Here is a 23,901-nt window from a genome sequence, read left to right on the forward strand (position 1 = left end):
CTATATTTATCGCCGCGATCGCACAGATAGAAGACGTGGCGGCGTCCTTCTGGCTATTAAAAATTGGAGGTACGCTTAATTAAGGTGGCGGTCCCACTCCGGTGGCACGAGCCCCCAGTTTTCAGCACTTTTGAAGCTACCGTGGCGGCACATCTGCTTAGGATATAAAGTTGTCGTATACACCATAAAGGAGCTTGAATCTTGTAGATTCCAACTATATATAATATAAGTAAATTGATTAATGTGATTTAGAAATGAATGTTCAAGAACAAGTACGAGATACATGATTTTTGCGAACTGTGTCTCAGTTGTGACCATATTTAGAAGAAACTACCGCATCTACTGCATTGCGGCTTGCTCTGTAGCTTTAGGACATATTTATCTATTTCCTGGACGCAACAAAACAATGTTGAATTTTTACTTTTTGGAGAATTTGCTTTTGAAGATTGCCAAATATCGCAATCTTCTGTTGTTAACAGCCCGGCAACTACAAGGTCAACGTAGCTAAGTTTTGGATAAGTTAGAGTTCAAGGAATGCCCATTTAGGACACAAAATTTCATTCATGTACCTTTATTAGTTTTAAACCGCAGCTTCATAGCGTTAGTACCTTCCCGCAAAAATGGGTAATAGTAGAACCAGAATTCTAAATATTACTTAATTTCAATCGTATTATTAGGAAAACTAATAAAGGCACATGAATGAAATTTTGCGTCCTAGATGTAAATTCCTTGAACTCTAATTTGCCCAAAATTTAGCTTCCTAGAGCGTGTAGTTGCCGGGCTGTTTACAACCGAAGATTGCGGTATTTGGCAATCTTCAAAAGCAAATTATCCAAAAAGTAAAAATTCAACACTATTTTGCTGCGTCTAGGAAATAGATAAATGTGTCACTGTAACAACGTGATATAACAGATCACTGCAACACACAACGTGGGAAATCCAGCTTACGAAGACCAAGCTTACACTGATCCCCTTAAAGTCGGCTTCATTTTTAAACACAAATCCATTGCTGGGAATACATTTTTACAGGAGCAGTTTAAGCCGTCTAATATCAAAATGTGAAGGCCCTAGGACTTTTTTCATTATCTTATTAATTGTTTGCTGTTGCCCCGAGGCGCGCGCGTGTCCAAAATTGAGAAAGGCTTGATTTTCAACATTCCCCTTCTATGTTGCCTAGAACCAAAGTACAGCTAAACACCATCAGAATTGGAGAACGCTTAAGCTTCGTCTTTAAGAGTGGAACGCAATAGCATTCAAAGATCCCTGGCTGCTTATCAGGCTTTTTTTTCTCGTATATTCCAATTACAATCCGACGCTATCACTCCTGTAGGTTGTGATTAAGTCATACTTTACGATTTTTCTGACGGATTTTACTTTGAGAAATTAAATTTTCGCTCACCAACGCCTTGCGCCACGCGGAGGGCCTGTGTGGTCGGGGTGGTTCGTGATGATGTGATACGGCATGATTATTTCCCCCAGACGCCGATGCTTAACGCCGTAGCCGACACCGACGCCGAAGTTTCTGCGACACGGGGCCCTTAACGCTATCGCGTTAAAGGACCGTTACGTCATGCCTTATTCACACATCTTCAAGTCCGGAGATAGTCTGGGCCGTATGCCTCTGCCGTTCTGCAAAGTTATTGATACGCGTTTGTTACCATCCCCCAGGTTCTAGTCATTGCTTCATCGATGAACCGCGCTGCAGCATCGCTAAAGCCACCCAGCTATGTCCAACTGAATTCATATGCCTTATTGGTGACTTTAAGCGCCATCTCGTTGATTGGCCACACTGAAAGCCACACTATCATTCTCGTCGTCCTGCAGTTTTTAGTAGAATTCATCAGCCTAGCTAACTATAATCTGTTCCCGACCATTAACCAACCTACCCGTGGCTCTAACATCTCGGATCTTATACTAACGAACGCCCCGGAGACAATAGAACAAGTAACACGCTCAGATGGTTTCAGTGACCACAGATTACTCCAGTGTGTCCATAAGTATCCCCTTACCATTTACAGGTGTCTCAAGAAAGATAATTCGTGACTTCAACAAGGGAAATTATGAAGTAATCAACAAAGAGAAAGAATCATTTTTTTAAACATCGATTTCTACCCTCGTTCCACACCAGCCTTATTCATGATAACTGGGTCATGTTCACAGTTATGCGAATTGGTTGAGCAGCACATTCCTCTAATTACAATAGCTGAAAATTAAAAAAAAAACGTGGTTCACTAAGTCTCTTCACCTGCTCAGAAACAAAAAGAAACGTTCATACAGAATCGCAACACGGACTGGCACCTCGTCAGCTTGGGAAAGGTATTTTAACTGTCAAAATTCCTACTGCTCCGCTATAAGTTTAACCAAAAATAAATACTGTTCCCGGGACCTTGCTTCACTACTAAAATCTTATCCTAGAAAGTTCTGGCAAATATTTTCTCGTGAACGCCATACTAATGACATTCCGTTACACAATCAAAACAGTACCCTTATTCCTAACAGTAAGTGCGCACAACTTCTCAATAACTTCTTTTCATCCGCATTCACGAATGAAAGTATCACTAGTTTGCCCATTGTTGCAGACCTAGATTACCGGTACATGGAATCTATTCTCATTACTATTGATTGTATTGCTCAGCTCATTAATAACTTCAAAGTTTCGTCTTTAGCAGGTATTGATAATAATAATTCTAAATTATACTAAATACAGTCTCAGCATCTAGAAGGTTTTTATTCCATATGTTCTATCAATCTTTTATGACAGGTCAGCTTCCCCAAGATTGGAAAACCGCCAAAGTCATGCCCATCTTCAAAGACGATAACAAAAACTATGACTGAAAACTACTGACCGATATCGCTGACGTGTATATGCTGTAAAATGATGAAACATATTAGACAGTTTTAGTTTAGCGTTAGCGTAATAGCGGGGTTACGGGAAATAGCGTTACCGTTCCGCAAACGAACTTTGCAGAAAGAGAGTTTTAGTATAGCATGATAGCGTAGTTTACGTGCGGGACGCTATTCCATTACGCTTTGAATTTCGCATACACAGGGCACCTAATTCTATGTGTGTGTGCGTCCGGAAAGTGCGATAGGCAGCGAAATGTAAGCCAGGAGCGCGTTGTATTTTTACTTCACATGTCCGTCGATCTGCAACGAAACAGACAAGCAGTACAAGCTGTCTACCATAGCCTCCGAAATCCTCCCATCTCAGAGGCCATATGCCGTCGTCGCGCCTATCTCCCGACTTTAGCGACAGATGGCGCTCGCATCTCAGAAAAAATTTCTCTCGTTAGGCTTAGGCGCGTTCGAAACGAGAAGCGATCTCGAAAATTCCTCAAGATTAGCCATAACACTCTCTCGGCGAAGCCGCATGAGACTAAGCAAAAGCCGTTTACGCAGTCATTTGCTACGAACGAAGTGAATTCTACAAAAACAACGCCAAATTCAGTTCGAAGCGGGCGACCGGGACCGCCGCCATGTTTTACGTACACTACGTACACCACGCTAACACGGTAACGTTAACTCTGAGAAATAGCGTGCGCACGGTAAACGGTATGGGTCGGTTAGCGTACTGCGCATGCGCATTTCGATCCCGCTATTCCGGTACGCCCGCTATTCCGGTAACCACGCTAAACTAAAACTGTCTATTATTGCATCTCATGTTTACCATCACCTAGAACCAAACAACTTTTTTCTTAATCAGCATGAGAGGTTTGTCGTGCGAAACGCAATTGCTTGAATTTACGACAGATCTAAATTTTAACATGGACTCAAACCTTCAAACTGACCGCGTCTTTCTGGATTTTTCCATAGCTTTTGATCGCGTAGCTTATCATCATTAAAACTTGGTTCGCTAACTTTATCCTGGCTTCGAAATTTTCTTTCAAACAGGCAGAAGTTTACTTCCGCTAACAGCTTCCCCTCGCCCCTTTCCTATGTTTCTTCCGGTGTACCACAAGGAAGCGTTCTTGGTCCCTTACTCTTTCTAATCTACATTAATGACCAACCCAGTAACTTATCATCATGCATGCGCAAATTCACTGACAGCTGCATTATCTATCGTCCCATTAACAGCTCTCATGACCACCAGATCCTCAAAAATGATCTTAACCAAATAACTAATTGGTGTGACACCTGGCTAATGACTAAATTCTTCTAAATGTAAAGTGATGACCTTCATCCGTAAACGCTCTAAGACTATTCTTACAGAATCAGAAATGTCTCATTATCTCGTGTCTCATCATTAAAATATCTAGGCGTAAATATTTCACCAAATCTCTCCTTGACTTCTCAAATTATAACGCCGTTTGTGCCATTGCTTCCCGATCATGGTGTTACCTGCGCCGACACCTCCGAAACTCACCTACACTTATCCGCAAACTGGCATTTCGGACATTCAGAATAGTGTTTGCCTGAGCTCGTTGGTTGCACACAGCACAAATGGTTTCCAGCAGAACGTACTGACACGGACAGAAAGTGTCGTGTGAGCATGTGTCGTCGTCCCTTTCTGTCCGTGTCTGTCCGTGTCTGTACGTTCTGCTGGAAACCATTTGTGCTATTTCAAGCATTCGTTCGCCCACGGCTTGAGTTCACCGCTCCGGTCTTGTCTCCACACCAAAATTACTTAACATGCTGGAATCAATCCAAAATAGAGCCGCATGTGTCACTTCCCGGAATTATGACGACATTCTAGCGTAACTCAAATAAAGCTTGATGTTTCACTTCAGCTGCTATGTAATCGTCGCGACATAGCCATTTTGTCATTATTTCATAAGTACGCCCACCACACTAACAAACACTCCATACGCCCAGAAACTTCATCGCACACGTCACACAGATTACACAATCACCATAGCTTCACGCGCATCTACCGTACTACTGAAGCATTCAACACGTCTGTAATTCCACGCGCGATTCGTCTCTGGAACACCCTCCCCGATAACATATAGTTGCGGAAACTGACTGTGGTAAATTCAGGCACTCACTCAACTCGCTTATCCCTTGTTAAGCATACTCACTGTTTGGTTTTTACAGCGAAACGGTTAAGGGTTCAATCTTCGATGGTCGCGTCCGGCAATAGAAAAAAAAAAAAAACTCTCATTGGCCGTATGCTGTATGTGCGAGTGAAAGCGCGCGAGGGCGAGGGACGCGCACTTTCACGGGGAGCGAACGCACGGTGGAGAGCAAACGCGACTTATGTGGGAGTGAAAGCGCGCGAGGGCGAGGGACGCGCGCTTTCACGGGGAGCGAACGCACGGCGGAGAGCAAACGCAACTTCCAAGTGGACGCCTCGTGCGGCGGTTCTGATACGGTGTGGCGATGCATTGCCTCAATGCTAATCGCAATAACGTGAACCATTGATCGTTATATAGGTTCTGCTGTATTAGCGCGATAGCGTAAAGGGCCCCGTGTCGCAGAAAATCCGGTGTTGGTGGAGTTGTCCGTGAGCGAAAATTTCCCCATATATTTAGGTATATGTATATGCCACGCCTTGCTATGTGACATGCGGTATATGCGGGTTATTATTGCCCTACCATTCTATCACAAACGTTGCTCATACCTTGTCTTACATTTTTGGCAAAGTTACTCCTCGGAATTTTCAGAATGACAGCCCACACACAAATGTCATGAAACAAAATACCGACAGCGCACGGTGTTTATGTTAAATCTTCTCAGACTGAAATATTAAAAGTGCGTAACAATAACAGAAACCTGAAAATTGCGTAATTTTTTGGCGCGGCTGCCCACTACCTCCGCGATCGGCCCACGCAAGAGGCCGCGTTTCTACCAGAAAGCTCGCCTTCGTGCATAGCGTTCTCCGCCAGCGTTCCCGCGTTCCGCCAGCGTTTCCCGCCAGCGTTTCCCGGTAAACACTAGCGTTACATTAAGCTGTAGTTGCCGGGAAGCGTGAGCAGCAGTCAGGTATATTTGAATGCTATCGCGGTTCACTCTTGAAGGCAAAGCTTAAGCGCCCTCAAAGTTTTTTTCTTAAGGCCAAGTATTCTTCTCCGAGGCAACTCAGTTACTGACATGTATCTCGGCGCTTTGGTGGGCCGATCCCGGAGATAGTGCCGTCTAAATATATGTGTCACTTGGGTACATATGCGCCTTCATATGCGCACCTGAGGTTGCGGAGTATGTGCCACTAGGCACGCGCAACTGGGGCTATTGTGTACATACGTAGTTCACGCGAACCGTAGGCAATCGCGTGGGTGCATTACGGTCGAGCAGCTCCGGCATGAGATAGGAGATGTTCTGTGCCCGCGTCGGTGGAGCTGGGTCACGTCGAACTGAAGTGCTAATCGTCGTGAACTGACATTCACGATGACTGTGCCGTGAGCTTAGCGTACATCTCAGAGGCGGCGTTTCTAAAGTTACGCGGCTAGAAATGTGTCTTCATCGTTCGGGTTTAACTCTGGCGGTGACTGTAAGTATGTGACACATATACCGCACATTTTGATGAAAAAGGCAAACACCTTCCATACAGCATGCAGTTTCAGTTAGTTTGACTGCTCGCTCGAATACTAGTCTATAGTTATTATTGCGATAGCAATTATATGGACACTCAAAGCGGATTTCTGCCGTCGGCATCGCCGTCGCCGTGAGGTTCCGTATGACGTCCAACGGCGATGAAATCGTCGCCGCGCGCCGTATGCTGTATGTGCGAGTGAAAGCGCGCGAAGGACGCGCGCTTTCACGGGGTTCGAACGCACGGCGGAGAGCAAACGCGCGTTCTGCGACGTGCTCCCTGAAGGGCTGCAGAATTAAGCGTCTCTTTCCTCCTTTACAATCACCATATTATATATATATATATATATATATATATATATATATATATATATATAGAGAGAGAGAGAGAGAGAGAGAGAGAGAGCAAACGCGACTTCTTCCGTCGCGCGAAAGGCCGTGGAGGGACGTGAGGAGGTTTTTCTTTCTCTATGGTGGAGGGACGGGAGGGAGGAAGGGGAAGTGACGTTTAGCTGCGGCACCAAATGCGTAATTACATAAAATGCTGCGAGGCGAGAAGGTGATAAAGACTTCGGACGCTGCTCGACGAGTGTCCCGTTCCTATCTCATCGAAAACCTCCGAGCCGCCCCCAGAGGCACCGGCAAGTCACCAACGCAGCGCGCGTTCGGAGAGAACGCGGGCAAAACGCCGTCGGCGTCGACAACAGTTATGCGCGTTGCTGGTGCTGCTGCATGTACAAGTTTATGCAGCTGATAAAACTACTATCCTTAGTTCGTATAGCTCTCTACTAATTACCTATCGCAATGGATGTTTCTCCTTTCGGGTGAAACTGCGATATTTTTGAAAAATCTCCTTTTTTTTTTTTTTACTTTGCGCTTCTCGTTTTCGAATAAGAATTTCATTTAGTTACACCCTTCCGCTCGATTCTTGGCGTATCCCAGTTAGTGGGTGCGAGCCATGACAGAAGTTCATCATCATCATCATCATCATCAGACGCTGCACCGCAAACGCGTCACGCTAGACGACGCTATAGTTAGGATAAAACCTCATCTGAACATATATAGAACGTTCACTTTTTCTGAATAACGGTCTAGACAATGCAAGTAAACTGAAAACAACAGTGCGACCAAAACTGCGCTGCCACTTAACATACGAAGCGCCAGAATGACAGCCGAAATAAGATACTCCCATGAACACGACTTACGTAGGATCGTATGGTGTATGTGAAGTCAACCTCAAAAGTTTACGAACCATAGGATCGGGGGGAAAGTGAATTTTTCGGATAGTTTGTAAGAGTAGCCAGTAAAACCGTATAACTTTGTATAAAACTATCACGTATGCTAATCAAAACACCTAATGACAGTAACTAATCGTCACACATAAAATATAGCAACAATATAGAACAACGCTACATCGCATATTCTTATTATTGGCTGGAAATTCCTGTGTACCGAGACTGTGGACATATAGAGTGTTTTGTGCAGAGGTTCTGCGGTCCATAAACTAAATGTTTGCGATTTTCTGTACTGCTGCTAGTAGCGCAGAAGTATGCCAGTGTCTTCATTAATTTTATTTCACAGCTATTACAAATAACTTTTGCATCCCTTTGTCTATCACGCTGAAGCGAAACGCGACAAAAAAGAAAAAAAAAGTGTCAGGTTTCGACGCCTTAAGAAAAAAGTTGTCGCAGTTTCACCTGAAAGGCGAAGCATCAATTGCGATAGCAAATTTGTAGAGAGCTATACGGAGTAATGATAGTAGCTTTATCAGCTGTATAAACTTGGACATGCAGCAGCACCGGCAACACGCAGAACTGTTGTCGACGCCGTCGGCGTTTTGCCCGCGTTCGCACAAAATGCGTGCGGCGTTGGTGACTGTTGCCGGAGCCTCTGATATAAATAGGTACTTGGTGCCACAGCTAAACGTCGCCTCCCTTCCCTCGTCCTCCCCCCTCGGCCTTTCGCGCGTCGGAAGAAGGCGCGTTTGCTCTACATATATGGTGATTGTAAAGGAGGAAAGAGACGCCTACTTCTGCAGCCCTTAAGGGAGAACGGCGCAGAACGCGCGTTTGTTCTCCGCCGTGCGTTCACTCCCCGTGAAAGCGCGCGTCCCTCGCGCCCTTTCACTCGCACACACAGCGTTCGGCGGCGCGCGGCGACGATTTCATCTCCATTGACGTCATACGGAACCTCACGGCGACGGCGACGGCGACGCCGACGGCAGAAATCTGCTTTGGAGTGTCCATATAATTGCTATCGCAATAAAATGGAGGGCTACATTATACTGTAGTACAACACGCTCTACCGTTTCCCTGGCTTATATTTTTATTTACAGCATATTGCAGGCTCCAAAAAGGAGGGGCATCAGTTTCGGACAAAAACCAAAGGGAAAGTGTACATGAACACAAAACCTGAAGGGAAATACTTTGATCGATGAAATAATATTCATTATGAAGGATAAGACGCAGGTGAGCAAATAAACATCCCGAACAAAGAAAGAACTCTAAAAACGCGCAAGATAATTCTATAACCAGGACAAGGCACCTATGAAAAGCACAGAATGAATTTAGCTATATATTTGATCGTTGTAACGAAAGCTACTTAAAAAAATTTGCTGCAGCGAAGTCACTCCAATGTGTTACTGTACGCGGAAAGAAAGAATACTTGAAATTGATTAGTCCTGACGATAAAATGTGTTAAACCAATCAACGTGACGATGCATTCTTTCGGCATGCTACATGTGAATTTAGGTCACGGTGTTGACTAATAGAAAGGTATTTGTTTTTCGGTCAAAAAAAAGTCAGTAAAAAAATCAAGAAATGGCAATCAGTAAATGATCCTTCATAACCCCGATGTCTGAACGTTTTGGGCACCGTCTAATCTCCCCCTGTAATGACGGCAAAGCGCGGATGTCCGGGCCGCGATTTAGTATATAGCGACGCCTTATCGGATGTTATTACTTGCTTGCACTAGTTCTGCACTGTGTCAGTGGTCAGAGCGACGCTCCGCCCACGTCCGTGGCATCAGCCAGCCTGCAATGGCGGATGATGAGAGTGGCATAGAACCGAGCGAAACGCATCGGTATACGAAGTCGCTGCCCTTAAGAAGCACGAAAAAGGATTATCATTGAAACAGAAACGTAACATCATCTGGACCCGTAGCCCCCAAAGTTCCAGGTATACGCTATATATATTAGAATGGCACACACTTACCTCAACCAAGCACGGTGACTCGCCAATAAATATAAAAAAAAGCACCGGCCAACGGAAATCCGCTTACATTAAAGGAAACTTATCCGAACCCGCGTCGACGAGGCGGTGAAGTATTTTGCGTCGAACAAAAGGTTTCCTTGCTGGCCATCCACATCCATGCTGCTACTAGTTCACGGCCGCGTCATATCACTCGTGGCTAGCGCAGAACATGTTTATCCGGCGCAATCAGGAAACGCTCCGTGGGTTATCGCAGGAGAGGTAGAGCGCTAATGCGTGGGCACAGTTTGCCATAGCGTTCGACACGGTGAGAGCCGTACGATAACGATACGCTATTCATGGCGTGTTCCTTCGTGGAGTTTTATAGATAAGGCCACGCCGTCTTTCGCACGTACGCTTCGGAATTACAGCAGCTTACATAGTCGCGTCTGCGCATTGCTTTTATCCACGGGGACCTGCTCACGCTTCACTCAAGGGTTCAACGTTTTATTGCTTCAAATTAATTACTTTCCAAAGTGGTTACATGTAACCACTTTGTAAAGCGGTTACATGTTCAAAGTGACTGCGTCTATTCCGGGTGTTTTGTTTTGTTTTTCTTTCATAATATAGACACTTTTTAAAAATTGCCTGTGGCAGATAACACAGTTGTAATCCGTGAACTGGACAGCTCGACGAGGCGGACGTTACTTGCACAATGAACATCCGTAATTGACTAATGAACAAAATTTCATTAACTAAGTTTCGAACTAAGGAGTTTACGGCACGTATTACAATTTACGAGTTGAAGCCGGTGAGCTTGCCCGGCATATCCACTTGGAACGAAATGAGCTGCTCGAGGTTTCCCACGCGCGGTGCAGTGCTTTTCACGTTTTATATCTGTCATGCAGGTAATGTGTGCGGGCTGTTGGAAAGCATAGAATGGAAATATTCGAAAGAACTCGGAATAACGAACACCGTGAGAATGCGCGCGCTTATGTATCGCACTCTGCCATGTATCAAATGCCCGTTGCACGGCTTAGATAAGGATTGCTAAGTAAGCTGTTGCAAAGATAACCGGATATCTGTCATCATGGCACATGGGAGTGCCAGCACTCTTAGGCATAATGGTAATTATTGCTAACAATTGTTCGTAACAGCAGTTTGCATTGTTCGCATTCGCGAATACCGTTGCTGAAAAAGCGGACGCAACAGCTCGTAAGGGAGACAAACACATATTTGTGGAAGATATTTTTTCTCAAGAAGTAGGACATTGGCCCAGCGGCTTCAAAGCTTTCTCTGTTTTGTTCACTTTTATTTCGCGCAAGAACTTCCCGTTGCACTGCAACACGTTTTACTTAAAAATTACGTTTGATCATTAACCGAGACAAGGAGTACTACTCGCCACGACTTCGCTTGTCGCTTTTAAATGTTGTGGTACGATGTGTTTTCTTTCTCAGGCAATTTTGCATTACGGTCATGCATCCATTTAACTAAACCTGATCTCACAAAAAATCCTATTTTTAGAATTGATTTCGATTTCTCGACACCCATTTATAGAGCCTTTAATGCGTTAAAGACCTTGGAGGCACGAAGTGACGCCAACGTATCGTCCGGTTTGAACCGAAATTTTGAGGAAAATTAGGGGTGAAGAAACACGTCACGGAAAACCTGTTTTACGCAGAATGCAAAGCGTGTTGCCTTTCCAGTCCAGCCATATCCCTGCAAAGTCGATAAAGACAGAGATACGTTTTCTTTTTTCGCTCTTGAATGCGCCATTCGAACGAGCGTTGTAAGTGTTCTAGGATGTACTTGATTTACGCACGTAATCCTGAGGTCCCATCGACTTCGCTAAATGGAGGTGTGGTAAACCTCGATTTAACGCAGTCAACAGTATATTTGAGAGGGGTGCGATTATTCGAAAATGTCGAATAATCGACACAAGACCGAATCGAATAGTCACTATTCGCAAATACGAATATATCTTTCGAATTGTTTACGAATAGTTCAGAACGTCAACTATGCGCAATCAAGCATGAAATTCGGAGAAAATGCCATAAAGTTTATCTACGCAGGCATAATATACGCATGAGCATGAGAACTTACGTTGTATAGGAGGCTACGTCACTCTAGGTGCCAGACTTTACCAGCCGTACAGCGATCACTCACACTCTAACGAAAAGTCCTGGGCATGCGTACAAATTGCGCATTTGTTCCTAATGCTCCACTGTGCTTTTAATGATCGACGCTTCAGAACGTGCAATGTAACGACGAAAACTTGTTAACGAAATGAATTCTAGGATGCGAACATCGCTTTATAAAAATTGTGAGAACGGCTGTTCACTATTTGAAAACTACTCGAAAAGTAATCAATTCAATTCGATTCGCGTATGGCACTGTTCGACAAGCATACGATTCGGTCTCAAAAATTACTCTTTACACACGCTTAGTATTCATTATAGAACTAAATAGTATGTTTTTTTTTCTTCTGCCGTCGTGGCCTTTGTGGCACTGAGGAATTACGGGCTAAGGCTGCAATGTGAAGGAAGCGCACGTTTCGACTCGGATTTGACAGAGCAACTGGCGCCCTCTGGTAGAGGCAATGCCAAGCTTGAAATGCTGAGCGACCGTAGCGGGAAGTTTGCTAAAAAAGAAACAACGTCCTGCCTCAAATTGGCATGACAATGAGCTTACTGTAGCAATACGTGAACAAATTTCCTCGTATTTTGAGTGCAACAGGTTTCCGATGACGGCGTTCCCTTGGAGCGCGGCGGCTGGAGCATCCCGCTTTCGTGGGAGGACCTTTACCTGTCACTTACTATATGGAGCATTATTGACCTGTCACCGACTATATAGTTGATTTGCACTGACGTCATCCGAGCCGCCATCTTACCAGCATGGTGAGAAGCTGCGTCAGTGACATCACGTGCAAAGCTCGGCGCAGTGCGGCAAAAACTGTGGGTAGCGTCAGCCAACCCGACAAGAGAACCATCAAAGTCTTTACATAATATCTAGCCCTAATGTTGGTCTGAATCTTCGATACAGTTAACGCGAGGGATAAGAGATTTGCTTTAAATTGTAAGGTGTCATTCACTATAACTCGTAGCAACTCTAACCAACAGACTGTCGAGTTTGCTGGTTTAAAGCTGTTTAACACGTTCGCCGTTGATATCAAACGTGTGTCCTTTCGTTTTTTCATCATGTTCTCTGTACCGATAAATGAAATAGAGGTGATATATTCTCATACGTAATTTTTACGTATTAGTTTTCCATTCACCCCAATTTATTAGATTGAGTTAGTTATTATTATCACTGACGTATTTAATAACAAGGTGTCCCAATTCAGTATTATACTCTGCGGCCTCCTCCTGTTCCTATTTCACCGTGTAAATGTGCTCAAAAGACCAATAAAAAGCTACTGCTACTAGAAGACCTGGACCATCGTCCACTTCGGGCCGCCCATCGCGGGGCCCCACGGAATGTAAGCGTGAAATAAGTATTAGCAGCGTACAATGAACGAACCCTCCTTACGTCTCTGGAACACGGGGTCCGCTCTCGTTACTGGTTAGTTGGACACCAGCCGTAGCCTCCGCGGTGTTGCGCTGAGTAGATGGCGTCCAAATCCACGCCCGAGTGACGGCTTTCTACGGATAACACAACCAGATCTCGAAGGCTACGCTTCTGTTGGCTGCACACGCCGGAAGTGATTTGGGAGCCAGAGACACGTCCTAAATGATGCTGATGATGATTCATTGGCATCCCTTTTGAAACGGGGCGGTGACAAATAGTCACCTAGCCTGCTAGAGTTAATCAGGCATGCTATACTTCTGGCATTTTGTATACATCTTTTTTCTTTTCCTCAAAACTTCTCTCTCTCTCTCTCTCTCAATATATATATATATATATATATATATATATATATATATATATATATATATATACCTTGCACCGCTACCTATGCCTGTAAAGGATCCGATCGTATCAATCTCTCCCCTGCTTTTTTTTTTTTTTTCATCAATACTCTAAACGTCGCTTACTTATCTCGACTGCTGGACTGCTGACCGGTTGATGCTTCCGTCCACTTTAAATTCAAGGTGTACGTTACATGCGGGTCTCATTAGACGCTACGTATTAACCACCTATTGGTGGGACGGAGGGTAATTACAGAGCTAAAAGCAATAACCGTCGTCAGAGGATACAGTGCTCGAACTTTGATGTTCACCATATTTATTTAATAAATAACAGAAACAGGCCAAGAAAAGTGAGAAATTAATGATAATGAAAAAACAACGGAACGGAATGGAAAGGAAACAGGTGACGCGGCCAACGAGGCCTGACGTCACGCCGACGAGTTCGAAGCTGTAGCCGCCTTAGGAGACGTCTCCGCACTGGGTTATGTTGAAGGAGGCGTCGCGCTCCGCTCTGGCGTCGCAGAGGTAGTCCACTCGGCGAGCCGAGAACTCCCACAACTGCAACTGGTCCGTGAGCTCCCGGCCACATTTGTCGTATTGGTATGCCGCAAGGTGGCGTTCAGTGGGCCGATAAAGCCCTCCAGGAGGCCTTCGCCCAGTTGGTACTGACGTTCGGAGGGGGAGAAGGTCATACAGGGTCAGCGTGGCCAGAGGAATCCGTTTGTTCTCGTTGAAGTAGGGAGCATCATTGAGCGTTTATTGCACGGATATTTAATGTATGCACGGTGCTATTCTAATACAACATTGATTTTGTTAAAAATAAAAAGGATATCAGCGCAACAAACGTGGCGCTTCTGCTGAGGAGTTCCTAGGCGAGGCGGACATACTTTGTCGCCAATAACGCGAGTTTCAGAAGACTAGTAAAAATAGCTGATAAACTTTTTTCTATTAGAACCTTCGTTGTAGTTGTTTATATGACAATCTCGGGTGCAGCTGCATTTAAATGCACCCTATTTTTAAAAGCGAACCTTTCGTGACCATGGGTGTTGGGGTGTGGCTGCTCTCTTGGCGATTAGGCCAACCAATCAAAGCGGAGGACACGCGCGACGTCACCGCCACTGGGTTCCTTGAACCACCATCAGATGGCGCACTGCCCCGCGCATCCGCGGCGGCGGCCGTACGGTGGAAAAAAAGTAATAAGACCAGGAAAATTCCAGGACGCCCACTGATCTATCGCACGTGTGTTTCACTTACGAGACATTTCATTAGCCTCTCCACAATGCCTGAATAAAGCCTTCTGTGTCACTTTGTGCGGATATGCAATGAACACAAACTCGTGTTTCGGCTCTTTATGCACTCAGACAAAGCTTCGCTGTATGTAGATTACAACTTGTTGGACCTGCGTTTTTTTTTGAAATCGTGAAAATTGCACCTAATTTGAGATATTTGTCATCGAGTTTCAACGTTCAATCCAGGGAATATTAAACTGAGCGCGCCGGAAGCGCATAAACTGCCACCTGCTGTCAAAACTTCGTGACGAAAAGATCGACGGAGCTGGAAACTGAGCGCTGCAGCTAGTCGCCGCAGTTACTGATGCGGCACATTTTTCCTGGCAAGCATCTGCTGCGACATGCCATTACTCAAATTTCGTCACACACTTCGTCACTGTGCCGCAGCGGGACACGCTCGGTTTCGATATTGCCGAGATGGAGTGGTAAAATTCGATGATAATCTCGAATTCGTATCTATCTATCTATATCTATATCTATCTATATCTATCTATCTATCTGCCTGCGTTGCCGTGCCCTGCCCCGTCCGTTCGTTCGTCCGCCCGTCCGTCCGTCTGTCTGTTCACCCCCCCCCCCCCGCCCCGCCCCGCGTGCTAGTTGACGCAGTGAAACAAGCGCTACCCAATAATCATCACTGAAACAACCGTACGCATGCAAGTGCTGATACAAAGCCTCTAATAACGTGCATAGCTTTCTAGTAGTGTTCGGCGGTTCGCTCACGTTGACAATCGTCATCGATGTTCTCTGCCCAATTTTAACGAGATACGCATTATTGGACTTCTACACGCAGTTTCTTGCTCTGCGACCATCTGGGTATCTAACCGTTTTCACCGACCTCATCAATCAAAAAGGAAACTTCTAAAATTTCTCCAGTGCTGGGCGGAACCGACCCCACGTCACACGCTTTCCCCAAGGATGCACTGGGTAAGCGCTGCTCTTCAATAAACCCCTTTCAAGCAAACTTTGGTCTTTGGGTATGTGGCACTGCATATGCGGCCAGCGAGGGATCGTTTCTCTGCAATCGCAACAACCAGCGCGCCGCGCATCTTGGAGGCCACGTGCGAACTTTGCCGCTAGGTGGCACAACATGTCCAGAGGGGAGCGCGTGAGAGGAGACCTGCTGTGATAGACGCCTCACGCAGGACGCGTTCCTTACCATTGACAGGCATCATGAGATTGGTTCTGCCGCATTTTTTTTTTATGAGGTCACTCACCGTTTGCATGGCTTTGTAAACTGCCGCGAACGAAGGCTCGCTGGCCGTCCCGTTGCTCCTGGAAGGGTCGTGCAGCAGAGCTGGAGGGAGGACGGCGCAGATCGCGGTCCTGCGGCAGTGCTCCGGCCGGTAGTTCCAGCGGCAGTTGAGCAACGACACGGTCTCAACATATTCATGGAAGAGGATGTTCAATAGGTCCTGGTCCCGGTGAACACCAATGCTCGCGAACTGCCATCTCGTTTTCTGGACGCGCCATTTGAAGCCGAATTTGCGCATTCGTGTTAGGTTCATCATCATCATGTCTGACCGCACGCCTGCGGCGAGAGAGAGAGAGAGAGAAACTTCAGCAAAGGGCTATAGTGTGCCTGCTCATTGACTGAACGATTTGCACGAATGGCGAAGCGTCGATTCAGAATGTTGAACCGATTGCTCGCCAGCCTTCGATCAATTCTTCACTTGTGATAGGAAGTTATACTATGTGCTGGGACTTTCTCGCGAAGCTTCTTGTCGGAAGTCTCTTGCATGTCGTATCGTACGTATGTGTTTCCTAGATAACCAGTCAGGGGAAAAAACGTTTAAATAGAAAGTTTACTAGTGTTTGCATTTGTACGTGCCACCTTGTCTGAAGCCCCGTGTGTGTCATAGGTGCAACAAGTTCCTGCTCGCGGGGGATCCTAATGCTAGCGAACTTGGCTAGCTGATTTTCTCGACGTGCCTTCTGAAGCCGTACTGGCCCGCTCGCGTCAGGCTCACCAACATCCCGCTTGACCGAATGCCTGGAGCGAGGGAGAAACAAGTAGCCAGCCATGCGACAGTGGGTGTGTCGAAGTATAAGGCCAACAGCGCTCTTGGGCATCATGCGAAGATAGCTATAGTTTGACACAGCGGCAGAAAAGCTGCTGGCTATACACGCGAATGCGTCCGGTGCCGAGTCTCGCGAAATCAGCGGCTGAAAGCGAAACTATACCTTCTCAAGCAATCGCCGAAGAATATAAAGCCCCGTGTTCTCAGGTTTCATCCCGCTCTGTCCCTTGAATGCCCTCGCGACGCCGCGCCAACCGTTTCACCTTAATCTCAGGTATCCTCGTGAGACCTCCGTTTGCCGGTATTATTTTTATTTTCCCGTCCCAAATAATCACACCGCAAACCATTTCTGCAGCGTAGTGAAGCTTACTAAAGTACATCCACCATTACGGAACGCATATAGACCTTTGCCCAATACTGATCAACTATAGCAGCCAATGATGGCCCAGCACTGCTCTTACTATAGTTATAGCCACACGGTGGCCGTAATAAAACAAGCACTCGCCTAAGGTTTGAAAAAAAAAAGACATACGCATATATTGACGTTTCGGGGCCGCTGCAGGTCCCTTGTTCACAATGAAGATGATGGTTATAGAGGGGGGGCAAACATATTTAGCGCCAGTAGACGAGGATGGAAGGAAGACGTGAACACACAAAGTGTATTGTGTGGCCCCACGTATTTCTTCCGTCCTCGTCTGCAGGCACTAAAATTGTTTCCCAAGTTAGAATACTAACATGCCCAACATACAGCAGCGCTACAGATGATTTATGAGTTAGGTGGAGCAGAGTGCGCGTGTATATTTCGAGATTACCCCATGCCCGGTTATCCGGTTAATCGCGCGCTTTGTGGTTTGAATAACTAAATATTGCAAGAGCATCCCAATTAGACCAGCAACATACCAATCAATGATGTGGTTAGCAGACATGTGATGACCTGCCAAGGCGTTTAAGCTCGCCCTTTGTCTTCTGACGTCGTTCTGGGGCTGGTGAATCCATCTTTCAAAATTTCCAGCTTTGCCTACGTAAATGTCACACAGAGGCTCCGAAACGTCGATATCTGTTGATTTTCTTTTTTGAAATACCTTATGCGAGTGCTTGTCTTATTTCGACGATGTACCACCCTCGCCTGACGTGTTTTTTTTTTTTTTCGAACTTCGGACTACATAGGCACATGTTGCACGGAATCTCACCGTATGGCCAGAAGAACGGGTGCTTCTTCTGTTTCCGGTACCGGTTGTGGGCGCTTTCCGACTCCGGTGCCATCAACGCAAACTGATGCTCGTTTAGGAGGGCGAAGAGTCTCCACATGTCCTCGACGACTTCCACAAACACCATGGCGACGTCCACGTATATGGCGGCATCCAGATGAGGAAACATTTCCTGGAAATCGGCGTACCACCGTAAGGCGCGCTGCCAGTGTGCGGCCGGAGATCTAGCTAGCTAGGGCATGCAGCTGCGGGATGCAGGAAGCGTCTGTTACCGGCATTACCTATCGGTGTTTCCGAAGACGTAATTCACCGCTCAGCTTAGCCTAAAGGAACGATAAAGAGGAATGTCACGTTAAGCTGTTACATTAAATTAGGCTTCTGAAATAGTGTAATGACCACTCTTGTAGTGAGAGGAAACGTGTTGAGTCAGGAAAGACGCATAAAGGAAAGACTGGAGGTCCACACTAGATCCTCCACACTCCAGCACCGGCGCATCGCTGCTTCGCACTTCCCCAGTTTTCACGTTAGTGGAGCAGCATTATAGCGCGGGATTTGAACTACACAAGCGCAGGACTTGAGCAGGGTTGGAACTACCCAAGTGCAGAATTTGAACAGGATTGGAGCTACATTTTTTTTTTTGAAGAACCAGCACCAGCACCATGACCGGTTCTCTCGCTTTTATAACTAGGTCTGCCCAACCTTTGAATCGCTTCCAGCCCTTACTGACCATGGGTGCTGCTACTACTGTACTGCTAATGCTGCTACTGTCTTGATTAGGGCAAAGACCCAGGAATGAAACGGCCGAATAAGAGTCAGCCTTACCACTGTGTCTCGCATGGTACTTGTCATTGCCATACAACTCTCCTCACCATTCTTCCCTCGACAAACATCAAACGCTGCTTTCGTTCACACGGCGTCACTGCGTCGACGCCTCACCCTGTGCATTCACATCAACTGCTGTTTGACTTTCAGCCCCAGCTTGTAAGCGATGGGGTGAATGGACATTGCACGACAATAAACTTCTGACCTGTGCCGTTTCATACTTCAAAGTGTGTGAAACGGCTGCGTGGCGCGAGAACGGTCGCAATTTGAAACAGAAGACCGCGTGCCCCTACTCTCGAGGGAGCTGCGCATGCAGCGAGAGAATCAAGATCACACACTCAAATGCTTCCACACAAGACGCAGTGCTTGCAACGTCACCGACCATGACACGCGACTTCGCCTAATCATCCGATGCGGAACGCGCAATGCCACCGATGGTAATGCGTCGTGCATCAAAGAAGGCAAGAGAAGAAAACAAAATGAGGCGGGGCTTGTCACGTGAACGTGACGCGTTCCTCTGCTCCGGGTTCGTAGAGCGCAAGTAAGGAACGCCGCTTGAGGACGCTAGTTGAGGCAAAGGGAGCCAGTGGGTCTGTTGGCAGTGGCGTTCGCCTCCTGGCGGCCATAGCCACGGGACCGTCCAATTTCTTCCGTGTCCTCCAATAATCAACCGATTTGCAAAATTATTATTGCGATAGCAATTATATGGACACTTCAACCGGATTTCTGCCGTCGGCGTCGCCGTCGCCGTGAGGTTCCGTATAGATAAAATCTTCGCCGCGCGCCGTATGCCCGAGCGGAAGCGTGCGGGGACGCGCGCTATCACGGAGAGAGAACGCACTCAATCTCCCACGCGCAAGCAAGGAAGCGGGAAGCCAGCGCCGGAGGGAGCGGGGGGGGGGGGCGCACTTCTACTCTGCCAACAACCGCGCTCGTCGCTCGCCCGCACCATCTCTTATCTCCACACGGCTCTGACCTTTGTATGCGCTGTGCATTCGCCGCTCAGTTTCCGCTGAAGCGATAGACCGCACGTACCTTCGCCCGCTGCGGCGTATGCGCTTGCTGCCAGCGTTTTGACAGTCGTTGTCTGCAGTCATTCAGTGCGATCTATTCATGTTTGTTTGTGCGCGCTCACACCACGCTTGTTCATTCAGTTAGTAATAGCCGGGCCACATTTTCCAATGCACGCTACACATGCAATGCTGCCCGGATCGGCAGTGCAGCGCTACAGGTGTGTCCCTTCGCACGCGCAGCCCAGGAGCGCTTCTCATCAACACCACCGTTTCACACGCGCCTTCTCGTGGTCATCGAGTCTCTCTTCATGTCGGTCTACTTACGCCGCAGCACACCTGCTTACTTAATCAGCTCATGTTTACTACAATTCATATTGCTACCAAAGCCGCTCACCTTACTTCGTATGACATTGCTGTGTTGCTATCGCATTCATTGCTTCGCCCTTAGGGCGAAACTGACATTTTTTTGGGGTAAAACACTGTCTCGACGGCGGCTTACAACTTCCAGTGTGTATAACCGAAATTTGCAATGGAGCTTGCTGAAGGACCATTTAACAAGTCCGGTGTAAAACTACAGGGCGACTTACCGGGAGCTGCAGGGCCTGCGAGGCGCATTTCTTGATCGCGGTCGCCTTGCCCTCCCTGCTGTCGTCAGGGGTCGAAGGCGGACGCACGTGCAAGCGGACGCGCCTCTTCACGTTCTCAGGCCAGGTACCGAACTAGGAGATCACCAGAAACAGATGAAGGGTAGGACTAGAAATTAGCAGGGAACGCTTTCGAGAAAAACTAAGCTGAAAGTCACTTCAGCATACGCTAAAGAGGATGAAGTCCTCGTGAGCGCCTGCGCGTTCACGAGGCATTCATTACATTACTGGACATTTTAATTCGAATCTGTTGTTACTTCCTATTTCTTGTTTTCTCCCACCAAAAGACGTGGGTTCGAGTGCCCTAATTAGCTAGACCTTAATTAACTGTAACTTATTTAACTTCGCCTTAATTAACACCAAATGTCGTTGGTTCGAATCCCGCCACAACTAAAGGTTGCGACTACCACCAAAGGTGATGGGTTCAAGTGCCTTAACTGTATCTTAATTAACTCTGCCTTAATTAACTTCGCCTTAATTAACACCAAAAGTCGTGGTTTGACTTCCACCAATGGTCGTTGATTTTGGGGCCACTTTTCGGTGGCACACAACTTTCGTGCTATTCGGTGGCACACAATTGTGGTGCCATTATGGCGGACGTCTAAGTTTTCGGCCCTTGAGCCATCTAAGGCTTTTGCCTTTATAAATACCGTTTAATTTAGTACCTCAAAATTTTCTCCCCAATACGTCTATGATTTTCGTACCACAATCATCAAGCTAAAACGTAAACGAAAGCGTGTCCCAACGCGCAGTATTGAAATTGGTCCCCGTTGAAGAACCAATTCTGGGAAGGAAAGCGTACAGTTCATTCACCCTGTCAAATCGAGTTAGTTATGGGAAGTATTACGGCACAAAAGCAACTGGTCAAATTGCAAAAATTGCTTGACAGTTGCAAAACTGTCAAGTAATGTACAAATGTTCTTTTACACCACATACTCAATCTTTAGCAATAAAAAAAATATAGACGACATCGCGTCAATAAAAATTGTGCAGGTCCTACCCACTGTGGCAATCGACGTCTTGCGAAGCATTTTGCAGGCAGCTGGCTGTACAGCATTGTTTGGGGTTCCGCATAGCGTTACCAGGTTGACCAATGTGTTTCGTGTAAATAAAGCATATTTTTTGTGTGTAATGAGAGTGCAGTGAAGCAGAATTAACGAGAGTGCGTGTCTGTCACGACAGCAGCAAGACGACGACGACAATTGCATGATTTCTACGAACGATCCAATATTGATGTCAACGAGCGGTATGGAGGTGCGAGATGGGTAAAAGGAATGCAAAAACTAAATTCTCAGAGGACACAAATGAGTGGCTTGACGGAGATACTTTAGCAGAACCTGACGCCCGTGCCCTTTCATAGCCATTCGGATGAGTGGCGTAGTGCCGCTGCTCGCCTTGACCGAACCGTGATGACGCTGCTATAGCGTAATTCGATGTAGCGTTGTCGTACTCAGACACTATGTGTACCAAGGAATATCACGCCTAGATATTTGCTTAAGCGGCCTGGTAATGACGAGAAGGGCCGTGAAAGCCCGGTACGATCTTTGGGAGTAGCCACCGGGTGGCGTGTTGCTGTGCGTTGCTCGGAAATCAAAGCTCGTGGGAATCTTCCTTTTCAATCGCTGTTTGAACAAATGCAACCACCATCCGGTGTCCAGCTGCCTAGATGCCGTGATCTTACGCGTGCCACCCGGCTCGATCGCGGATGGCACGCGAGAATCAGAGGCGAGAGCCGGATTACGAGGCTGAAATGACGATGTAAGGGCCACCATGCCATGACGAACACGAGCATATAGTCATCGGCCCAAGTTAGTGGACAACTTGGTCCACTGGGTCGGCGTAAGTTCTTGTCATGATAATGCCATGCCGTGCATGCATGTCATGAATTTATCTCATCCTTGTCGTGCATGTCAATCATGTCATGGCGTGAAATACTAACCATGAAATTCATGCCAATAATTTGATGACATACATGGAATGACGTATCACCATAAAGTCACACGTGCATGCCATGACACGCATATCCAGAATAAATCAAGTTAAAGAAATGAATGTCATGTCATTCAATTCATTAAAGTAATCTTATTTATGACATTTATGTCGTGACATGGGTGTCATTCATGCGAGTTCCATCTTCTAAGAAGTTATATATCAGGATATTCATGTAATGAATGAAATGACATGGCATGCACATCATGACGTGATTGACATGAATGACATAAATGACATGAGGTGATGGCGTCGTGCCAAATTCTTTAACTGGGTATGCATCAGGATATGTGTGGCGAGGCATGTGTGCTTGATATGACAAGAATGACAATTATGTCATGTCATCCATGCTAGGTCATGCATGCATTTCATTCATATCCTGATATACTGTATATTGAGGTAAAGAAACGACCACGATGGCATCGTGTCCTTCATAACATTGATGTTATAAAATACATGCCATGACATGCCATTAATGTCATGTATGCATGCATGTCATGCCGCCCCGCGCCTATTCTGATGTATATACATTTGAAGAAATGATCACCACGGTATGACAACGTAGGAGGCTAGATAGATAAACAGATAAACACACCCAAAACGCCGAAAGTTCGTAACTTCCGGCGTTTTATTCTTCTCTTTAATGTCCTTCTAAATGCACCCCAAAGCGAAAAACGAGTTGGGCTGTGTTATTAAACTACCTTCCTGGAAAAAACAAATACCACCCCTAAAGTTAGCGGAGGCTGGCTTGGCATACGCTTTCGTCTCTGTCAGTTTATCACTTGACTTCGACAATCGTCCTTCTATGGTTGCAGTTCAATTTTAAATGCGAAGCTTTTCATGGCGAACATTTGCCACTTTGAGAGTATCTATCTATCCGTCCGTCCGTCCGTCCATCTAGCCGCCGACGTCTTGGTGCTTTCATGGTCGTTTCGTTAACTTGGTGGGTAAAAAATTGGCATATTATGACCAGAGTGTACGACGAACATAAATGAAAAGTCATGACATGAATGATGATGACATGAATGATGAATGTCATGACATGCGTGTAATGTAGGTCATGAAACAGTCGCCTACGTCTTGGTGCTCTCACGGTCATTTCGTTAACTTGGTAGGCTCCCCGCACACTGCTTCGCGTAACATTGATTACCACAGGGCGTGGGATCTGCCGGCTTTTTTGTTTTTTGTTTTGTTATTACTTGGTCTCCATTTTAACAAGCAAGTGAGGGAAGAGGATATGCAAGAAACTGCAATAAAACTGCGATTTGGGCGATTTGGTAATTCATCGTCAGCGCTGGTTGTGTGTGTCGTTCTTCCTATCCGTCCTGGTTGTTGTGCGCTGTTGTACATCGAA

The 23,901-nt window shown here is 46.3% G+C and overlaps 1 protein-coding gene and 1 long non-coding RNA gene across 3 annotated transcripts in view; both read right to left on the bottom strand.

Moving 5' to 3' along the window:
- The window catches only part of LOC125941466 (uncharacterized), a 208,884-nt gene that overhangs the window by 154,814 nt on the left and 30,169 nt on the right, over positions 1-23,901 (bottom strand). The window lies entirely within an intron of this gene.
- Positions 1-23,901, bottom strand: part of LOC119433588 (glucoside xylosyltransferase 1-like) — a 45,903-nt gene that overhangs the window by 12,853 nt on the left and 9,149 nt on the right. The window contains exons 4-7 of one of the 2 annotated variants that reach the window (XM_049658802.1): positions 20,502-20,633; positions 18,062-18,251; positions 16,068-16,381; positions 13,879-14,229 (exon numbers count right to left, since the gene is read on the bottom strand). In XM_049658802.1, coding sequence (XP_049514759.1) covers positions 14,047-14,229; positions 16,068-16,381; positions 18,062-18,251; positions 20,502-20,633 — 819 coding nt within the window. In that variant the 3' untranslated portion in view covers positions 13,879-14,046. Of the gene's footprint in view, positions 1-13,878; positions 14,230-16,067; positions 16,382-18,061; positions 18,252-20,501; positions 20,634-23,901 lie in introns of those variants that run through there. The other variant, XM_037700844.2, reaches the window with a different exon arrangement.

Source organism: Dermacentor silvarum, chromosome 11, assembly GCF_013339745.2.
Source record: "Dermacentor silvarum isolate Dsil-2018 chromosome 11, BIME_Dsil_1.4, whole genome shotgun sequence".
In the NCBI taxonomy this organism is placed as follows: Eukaryota; Metazoa; Arthropoda; class Arachnida; order Ixodida; family Ixodidae; genus Dermacentor; species Dermacentor silvarum.